This window comes from Haplochromis burtoni, unplaced genomic scaffold (assembly GCF_018398535.1).
Source record: "Haplochromis burtoni strain Fernald_Lab_line unplaced genomic scaffold, NCSU_Asbu1 Contig_304, whole genome shotgun sequence".
Taxonomy (NCBI): domain Eukaryota; kingdom Metazoa; phylum Chordata; class Actinopteri; order Cichliformes; family Cichlidae; genus Haplochromis; species Haplochromis burtoni.
Window position 1 is genome coordinate 660789 of NW_024582665.1, and position 9811 is coordinate 670599.

The window sequence follows — 9811 nt, forward strand, 5'->3', positions numbered from 1 at the left end:
TTTTTTCAAGTCAAGTCTAAAGTCATAAAATTAATGACTCGAGTCTGACTCGAGTCCAAGTCATGTGACTCGAGTCCACACCTCTGGATATAAAAATATGGAAATGTACTGATGCGTGATCAGAATTATAATATTTCTGGCTCAGGCAAAATCAAAATCAAAATCAAGAAGGTTGGCTACTGTTTGTCCATGATTTGGACAGCGCAGCGTGTGTTCCTCACGCAGGGGAAACAAATTCTGTCAGGGAGACCTACCTTGTATTTGTGCAGGTGAAGCCAAATGGAAGACATGCTTCATCATATTTTCTAGTATTTGGATTGGAAGGAAGTTGGTTTGGGAACATATTTGGCCATGCTTCATCTCCTGCTTTGCGTTTGTGTGGGCGCCCCAATGTCCAAGCATTTTTTTGTTGTTGTCGTTTTTCATATTCATACCGCACCCCCCTCCCCCCTGCAATGGCTCTGCACCCCACACTTTGGGAACCTCTGTGCTAAGGGAAAGTGGAGTAGTCGAGACACCCGGCTGTTCCTGTATCGCTGGAAATCGCGGGAAATCATGTAGTCATGCAGCTGTTACTCTGTGGAAGGTATATCACCTATGTGGATTGTTACGTTTCGGTGTTGTCAGTGTTTTGTTTTTGCGTGACTGTCATGTGTTTCCTGTTTTACTTTGAAGGTCTGGTGTTATCTTAGTGTGTTCAGTTTACGTTTCCTTGTCTCGTCAGGTCTAATTTGCCCCAGCTGTGTTTCCCTCCTGTGGTCCATTCCCTGATTGCTCCTTCTATGTATTTAAGCCCTGTGTGTCAGTTGGTCATGGTCGTGATCTCCCCCGTGTTTTAAATAGTTTGGTGTTTTGCTGTAAATAAATAGTTTGTTGTAAATAGCTGTGAATGGGTTTGTTAATATTTTCGTTTGAGACACCTTCGTTTTGGGATTTTGGTGGAGAGCTTTAGCTTTTTTTCTCGTGTGTTTTTTTCTTATTTTTATTTTCATACGTTGCACGCCGGTTGCCTAGGCCGGTTGCCTAGGCCGGTTGCCTAGGCCGGGGTGTAACAGGATATCAAAATGTTTAAATGACTGAAACAGAAACTCTGGAAGGCTGTGATTGAGGAGTCACGCTGCTGCTATCTAGTTACCCACATAGCAAGGAAGTCTGGCCCAGATCTGGTATCAAGCTGGCACTGCTGGCTGACTTCTGGCATGATAAGATGTATGTCATCCAGATATGGGCCAGGCGTGGCATAGATGGCACTGTCTATGTGATGGCATGCCATATCGGGCTCGATTGTGATTTGGTTTATGTGGCCTAGGCCCATAGAAAACAGGTCTTGCCCTGATCTGGCATCAAGCTGGCACTTCTGACTGACTGGTGTAATGGCAGATTGTATGTCAACCAGATGTGCGCCATGTCTGGCAATGATGGCACTATTTATGTTCCTATTTTCCTATTTGAGAAGACCCATATGCCATGTTGCAATACTATACTGTTATGGTAGCCAACGTTTAAAATGCATGTTTGACAGGTTTGTGAGTGTACACTTTATCCAAAACCTGTAGCTCAGGAGGTAAAGCACGTCACCTCGTGATTGGAAGGTTAGTGGTTCGATCCCTGGCTCCTCCAGTCTGCATGTCAAGAGTCTGAATGTGTAAGAATGTAGTTAGGAAGCACTCAGTTTAAAGAAGATGTGTGATTGACGGAATGTTGTATAGAGCACTTTGAGTACTCTGGGAGACCAGAAAAGCTCTATATAAGAGTCAATCCATTCACTATCTGAACAGAGTTTCGTCATGTTACTTTCGCACTATTTTGCATGTTCTGGCACATGTTGTTAGTACATGGCTTGATTATTGTACACATTAGGCTGACATCTGGGTCCAGAGCTGAAACTGTTCTGGGCCAGCGCAGGACCAGCAGTGTGTCTGCAACTGGCCTTGTGCTGACCCATGTGTGGACCACATCTGGCAAACCAGATCTGGGGCACCAAAGGGCCGTCATTCTTTGGGGTATGTGGAGCATGTGTAAGCACACTGTGTGGGCCAGGTCCGGGCCATACCAATTTTGCTATGTGGGTAAGTGCTGCGTGGAGCTGTTGACTGTTTACATGTGGAAGCCACTCATTGTTTAAACTTTGTGTGGGCTGTATGCTATACAATCACACAAAGATAAAAAATAATATTCTTATAATATTTTAATAAAATATTATAAGAAAATGTGACACTGCGTAGTATATGCAGAATATAATAATTTGAAAAAAAATTATCAAAAATTATCAAAAAGCAACTGACTATTGATATGAAATGGAAAATATGGGTGACCTTGCCAGTACTTTTATTTCAGTGGTTTAGATATGTTTCAGGTGTGTTGACCCAGGGTCATATCTAAAACATGCAGGACACCAGCCCTTTGTCCACCACTGATATAAACAGACACAGTAGTACTTTTGTTAGTGTAAATTTCCTCATGATGTTAAATCTTGAGTATTGACAGTGAGAAAATACTATTAATGTTTGTTGCAGGTGCAGAACGCTGTGATGAGTGGAAAGACGAGGCTTGCATGTACAGACGAGCAGCGCAGGTGGAATGCAGGGACAGAAAAGAGGCTTGAATCCAAACGTCTAAGACAGATAAACTAAGATAAACTAAGACAGACGTCACAGGGCAGAGCAACAGTGCAATGTGAACTCCCAGTGTGCACCATATCACCTTGCACACCAAGACTTTATTGATAGTTCAATAAAGTCTAGTGTTCGTAAAGCACCAATGAAACCTCGCCATCACTGCAACAGTAAAGTTAGCAATTGAGCTCATCCTCGAACAGGTAAAGCCGCTAATTACAGCACAAAGTAACCGATTTTTTTTGTTAGCAACGAGTGAACGCTGGCTCTCACTTTGAGTAACCGAACTGCGGAAGTACTGGTCTGTCATGGCAGCCTACGTATGTTCTTACAGAAACCTGTGGGTCAATAGCAAAATGCCAACCAAAAACAAACATTATATGATAACATTTGACATTTGCTTGCTTAGGAAGCGGGGATAGTGACAGCGACAAGAGAGCGAGATTTGAGATGTGAGATTTGTGACATTAGCTTGTTTGGAGCGTGTAGTTGGTTTGTAGTGTAGTATTTTTTGCTTTTTTTTGTATTATGTGTCAAAACAATAAGGTGGCTGTTGAATGACACAGATGCTGGCCAAATAGCCACGACAGGGACACTGAAATGTAAATGCTGTCTCTGCGTGGAAAACAGACAAAGTGATACAGCTCCTGTTGTCAAGTCTTTGGGTCTAAGGCCTGTCCCTCAGTCTCGTGGTGGAATGGCACAAATAATTTGTGTAGCACCTTATTATGACACCTGATAGTTCTAAAGGAAAAAGTTTTAAATAGTTGCACAAAAGCCACCCCGGCCATTGCATGTATTTTTTAAGTTTGCACAATTCATATTTTTTTTTTATAATTTATATTTGCATCTCAAGTTATAAAAATGATTCCTTAAATGTGTTTGTTTTCACAGTAAAAAAATAATAATTTTTGCCTACTTGGATTTTATGTTTTTCATGCAATAGAAAGTAAATTTTGTCAATACAATATGTCGAAATTGAAAAAAAAAGTAAAGACATCTAAGGTTGTGCTGAAAAGAAGTCTACCAAACAAGGTAAGGTAAACACCTTTTAAAGGTGAAATATAAATGTAGTCAAAAATTATATTCAAACATTTTAAATTATATTGTATTTTTTTCCTTAGAAAATTGAGCTTACCTCCACAGGATAACGTTGGCCATTGATACTGTGTTCAGAGCCCTCCGATCCATTGCTTGTGCCCCAATGAAACTCTACTTTTTCTGCCTTAAACCTCCCTGGTAGACCTGCTCCCCGAACAAAGTAATGATCTTTCAACATGATGGCGACTGGAAGAAATACAGAAGAGGAGAGAAAAAAAAACAGTGATTACCCACATAGCAGGCAGGTCTGGCCCGCATCTGGTGTCAAGCGGGCACTGCTGACTGACTTCTGGCATGGTAAGTGGTATGTCATCCAGATATGGGCCAGGCCTGGCAATGATGGCACTATTTATTTTCCTATTTTCCTATTTTAGTTAGAAGACCCAAATGCCATGTTGCAATACTATACTGCTATGGTAGCCAATGTTTCAAATTCAAATTCAAATTCAAACCAGGTTTGACAGGTTTGGGAGTGTACACTTTATCCAAAACCTTGTAAGGGTTTACTCATGCTTCCCACTGGGTGGCTGTAGCTCAGGAGGTAGAGCAGGACACCTACTGGTCGGAAGATTAGTGGTTTGATCCCTGGCTCCTCCGGTCTGCATGTCAAGAATGTGAATGTGTATAAATGTAGTAAGAAAGCACTCAGTTTAGAGAAAGTGTGTGAATGTGGCATGTTGTATAGAGCACTTTGAGTAATCCAGGAGAGTAGAAAAGTGCAATATAAGAATCAGTCCATTCACTGTCTGAACAGAGTTTCGTCATGTTACTTTTGCACTCCTATGTTCTGGCACATGTTGTTATTACACGGCTTGATTAAGGTACACATTAGGCTGACATCTGGGCCCAGAGTTGAAACTGTTCTGGGCCAGCACAGGACCACCAGTGTGTCTGCAAATGGCCTTGTGCTGGCCCATGTGTGGCCACGTGTAAGCCAGATCCGGGCCATACCAATTTTGCTATGTGGGTAGATGAAAAAAGTGAGCTTTGATTCATTACTTATCAGATTTTTCAGCAGACATGGAAATAATTTCTCTTTAAAAACAGATACAGAAACAAAAATGTGACATCTATCGATGACATGAAGACAATTTCAAAGGTTCCTTGAAACACCATCAGAATGTGGGCACATGCACAGCATGAAACAGCTTTACATGCATAAATTAAAGAAACATATTCTAAGACATGCTAAATATAGGTCTGTTTCTCCTTCAGATTTTCTCTGAGGAATACATCCTCACTAAAGATCATTTCCGTCAGTTTCCATCAGCTTATAAAGCATATTCTCACATGTGGGGCTAATTTGCCAGGCAGAATTGTTTTTCAGTTGCTTACAAAGTCCCTTACAGGGTCCTTTGTCATTCTATTGCAATTTGCTGAGATATAGAGAGAATTGAAACACTATGCTCGCCTCTGTCAGTGCGCCCCAGGGCGGCTGTGGCTACACTGTAGCTTGCCATCACCAGTGTGTGAATGGGTGGATGATTGTGTATAGTTTAAAGCGCTTTGGGGTCCTTAGGACCAAGTAAAGCGCTATACAAATACAGACCACTTACCATTTATTTTCACATTCACAAGTGGTGTCAGGGTTAGTGCTGTGTGACAGGCAGGACGAGGATAAACCTAAATGGGGCCAGCTCCTGATGGCCCCAAGACAAAAACAGCTCACTTGACCAGGGTGGAGTCTAAATCAAAAACAACCAGGAGCAAGAGAGTCCAAAAAAAACACAGGCTGACCATGGCAACGACGAAGGGACCCTCTAGCGGGGAACCTCAGGTGGGCTGTGGCTGGAGAAACTGAACTCAGCTTTCCAAAGATGTGATCCACCACGTCATGTTTATTGATTACAGAAAATTGCATGTAAGTACAAGATACTTGCACCTTATTCACGGATAGTGTTATAAAGTGTTACCCCAGAGGAGAATGAACTCAACCTGGGTGTCTATTGTCTTATGTAGTTTGGGAGATGATTGAATGATGGGTAGGTGTAGTTTCCTCTGTAGTGAGGTCAGGTGGGCTGCCCCGGGCTGTGTGGGATTTGGCAGTGTTGCTACTGTGGGCCCGGGCCTTGATAGATTCCAGGGAATGGGGGTGCCCACTGGGGTTAGCAGGGGAGCTGACCCCAGGGAGGGGGTACTTGCCCCCCCTCCCATTCCTTCCCTCCCTGTACCCAACTGCCTCCCTCTTCCCTTGGGGTATGGGTGTGTCACTGAGGTGCAGGGGAGGCATTCCCCCTCTGTCCCCTTCTGGCCACCTGTGCCTCAATTTTATTCCACAACTTAGACATCCACATTACTCACACTCTCATAACACATACATATAGGGCCTGGGGGGTGGGCACGTTATGCGGTGTCCAGAGGACCGTCTGTGTATCCAACCTCACGTCTGGCCCACCTCTCAATTTTAAATACATGTAGACATTGAGGGTGTTGGGTCTGTGTTTCCACAAGCCCCGCTGGTTTAGAGACTTATTCATCATGAAGAAAACAAGACAGTCAGCAATCGATCGATTTACTTGTAAGGGAGGCCTCGTCGGTGTCTAACACAAAATGACCCCAACGACGGCCTCCGCTTGCTGCCTTTTATTGGGAAAACAGTTCACACAATACATTAGTACCTCCCCTCGTAAACCCCCCCTGGTTACAAAGACAAGGCACTGTATGTATGTGTGTGTGTGTGTGTGTGTGTGTGTGTGTGTGTGTGTGTGTGTGTGTGTGTGTATGTATGCAGGTAAGAATGTGTGTGTGTGCGTTTGAGTGAGTGTGTGAGAATGTGTGTCTCTCTGTGTGCATGTGTCTCTGTGTGCATGACTTCCTGCTCACCAAAAGGATCACATAAGCAGGAAGCAACATCACAAGAAACAGATCTTTCAGATAGGATGTTTCTGCATAAAACCTCCCCCAGCACAGAGTGGCTGGAGAGGTGCTCAGGGACAAAGGAATGTCTTGATCCTATAGATTGAACTCAGACCTTCCAAATTTAAGAAGCATAATGACAAACATTCAACAAATAGACTTAACAGAGGGCTCTCGGGAGGGGCCATGCTGACACCTGCTGCTTTCTTGCAGAAAGCACCATGCCCCTCCCGTGTTTTAAATGCACTTTAGAACAGCACACAGCAACACATATGAGTTGGCGGAGAGAGGTATGGGTTCTTCCCCCCCGTTTTCTGTTCGGGAGGAGTAGTTGGCCGTCTGGTCGGGGTCTGGGATGCTGGGCCTCCCTGCTGCTGTTCTGTGTGTCTCCATGGTGGGCAAGTGCTGAGTATTTGTATATGTGTGCATGAGGGTGGGAATGCATGTTTGTGTCTGTGTGTGCCTGTTTGTCTGTGTGTATGTGTCAGGTCGGGTCTTAGACTCCACCTCTCTGGGAACACCTGGGCCCCCCTGGTGTAGGGATCTATCTCCCACCACCACACTCCCTGCCAGTGGCTGATGCCCTCAGCTGTCAGTGCATTGGTGGTTCTCGGTATCCAGGGCTGGGGGCTCAGATACGTACTAGCTCACTCCCGGTGGCTGCTTGGTGGGGCCTGGGCCCTCATAACAGCCCAACAGTCATGAAATCCATTGACATGATAAGCAAAGTTGCACAGATCATATAAATGTTAACTATAACTGCATTTATCAACCTGCTGACATATTTAGAATTTTTCACAAAAATGTGTTAAATGTACACCTGAACTCTGAACTGCCCTTCAGGCCCAGGTCTAGGTCCACTCTGACACAGCTGGCTGCCGGCAGATCCTGCAGGCACATCGTCACAGCCCCCTGTAGCTTCTGCAATGTGGCTGCTGCATGACCCCCCTGTCTGGGACTATCCTAAGCTCTTTCTAGGTGGGTTGCATGATTGTCCTCCTTGGGCTCTCGTGCATTGGGGGGCCTCAAGATATTTGGGGCCTGGATCTCCTCCATGCCTGCTTGATGTCCTGGGGGGCAGGGCTATGGCTCCCAACACCCACTATCAGATAGTGGAGAAACCTTTTGTATATAAGCGCGCTCATGCACACAGGTGTGCACAGACACATACTGTATCTTCCTTGGCTGCTGCGTCAAAGCACGTCATGCATTGTCGGTCTTGCGCGCTGCTCATTAACATTCAGTATCTATTGGTCACTGTTACTTACACTTATCTAGGTTCTTGCTGTGGTTTCTCTTGTGGTTGTTCTCTTTTTGCTTTTTTTTTCTTCCAGCAGGTGATCCAGCAGATTTTTTTTGTCTTTTCTCTCTGTCCCTCTTCCCCTCTATTTTTCTTCCCCTCTCCTTTTCTTGAACTTTTCTATTCTACATCTTTACCTTTCCTATCCCCCAGTCATGTCTGTTCCATTTATAATATCTTAAAAGTTAAAAATAAATGAATTAAGTAATAATCATAAAGATCATTTAAGTGGACGATGTCAAAGCCGTAATAATCCACTTGAAAAAATAAATCCACTGGGCATTTTTCTTGGCCTTCAGAAAATAATTCTGATTGCTACAGTGCCGAACAAACCACCTGAAAAAGCTGCAGGCCTCTCAGCTTGCCCAGCTAAAGTCAATGTTAATGTGAGAATTCATGCCTGTACAATGTCAGACAAGATACGCCAAGGTGTAGAAATTATCTCCCCTCCTAAAAGTGGTGGTGAAAGACAAAGATTGTTGTTGCAAAGGGAAGCATAAATCAAGAACAAAAAAAGAAACTTCAACAAAAGGACAAACAGAACATGTGTTATGTTTACCTGTTTTGCCAGTGTTCTTCATAGATGTCTTATTTGAAGATTCTATGTTAAAACCCTCCAGTGTCAGCTCCTGATATTCTCTGGATATTTTGGTATCCTTATCCACAATATTGATTGGTGACTGGTTTCTCTCTCCACATTGTGGGTAGGCAGATGCCCAGCCCTCATCTGGCCCATACATACCTGGGGAAAATAAGAAATACAACAGCATCTCATCACTTGAAAAAAAATGTGAATGCAAAACTGAGATATAGTCAAAAGTTTCAACACATCCCCTAATTTGATGTTTTTTCTTTATTTTCATGGCGATTTACATTGTAGGTTCTTACTAAAGGTGTCAAAACCATGAATGAACACATATGGAATTATGTAGTAAACAAAAAAGTGTCAATAACTCAAAACATGTTTTATATTTTAGATTCTTCAAAATATCCACCCTTTGCTTTAATTACTGCTCTTGGCATTCTCTCAATGAGCTCATGAGCTCCTGGTTTTCCAACAGTCTTGAAGGAGTTCCCAGAGATGCTGAACACTTGATGACCCTTTTGCCTTCACTCTGTGGTCCATCTCATCCCAAACCATCTTGACTGAGTTTAGGTCAGGTGACTTTGGAGGCCAGGCCATCTGGCACAGCCTGGAGGTGTGTTTGGTGGTCATTGTCCTATTAATAATTAAATGATGGTCCAACTAAACCCAAACCGGATGGGATGGCATGTCGCTGCAGGATGCTGTAATAACCAGGTTGGTTCAGTGTGCCTTCAGTTTTGAATAATCCCCAACAGTCTCCCCAGCAAAGCCCCCCCACACCATCACACCTCCTCCTCCATGCTTCACAGTGGGAACCATGCATGTGGAGATCATTGTTCACCATTTCTGCACAAAGAAACGGTGGGAGGAGCCAAAGATCTCAGATTTGGACTTATCAGACCAAAGCTGAGATTTCCACTGGTCTAATGTCCACTCCTTGTGTTTCTTGGCCCAAACAAATCTCTTCTGCTTGTTGCTTTTCTTAGTTGTGGTTTCTTAGCAGCTGTTTGACCATAAAGGCCTGATTCACAGTCTCCTCTGAACAGTTGATGTAGAGATGTGTCTGCTACTTGAACTCTACGTGGCATTTATCTGGGTTCTGATCTGAGGTGCTGTTAATGTGAGATTTCTAAAGCTGGTGTCTCAGATGAATTTATCCTCAACAGCAGAGGTGACTCTTGGTCTTCCAGAGGGACAAAAGGACCCCCTGATGATCCTCTAATCGCCTGAGCCAAGGTGTGAAACTGGGTGTGGGTCCCAATCAGCCAGAGTTTCGGGTGAGTTCATTGTGAAACCTGGCCCCACCTTATCATGCGAATTCCTGAGATAAGATGGCCCAGGATGTGAGTGGGC

General features: G+C 43.9%; 1 protein-coding gene across 3 annotated transcripts in view; it reads right to left on the reverse strand.

The window, feature by feature from the left end:
• The window catches only part of LOC102293136 (receptor-type tyrosine-protein phosphatase gamma), a gene marked incomplete at its 5' end in the record, with an annotated part of 174559 nt that extends 165945 nt beyond the window's left edge, over positions 1-8614 (reverse strand). For all 3 annotated transcript variants that reach the window (XM_042228107.1, XM_042228109.1, XM_042228108.1), the window contains 2 exon segments: positions 3754-3902; positions 8432-8614. In XM_042228107.1, the coding sequence (XP_042084041.1) occupies positions 3754-3902; positions 8432-8614 (332 nt within the window).
• Between the last annotated feature and the right edge of the window lie 1197 nt (positions 8615-9811).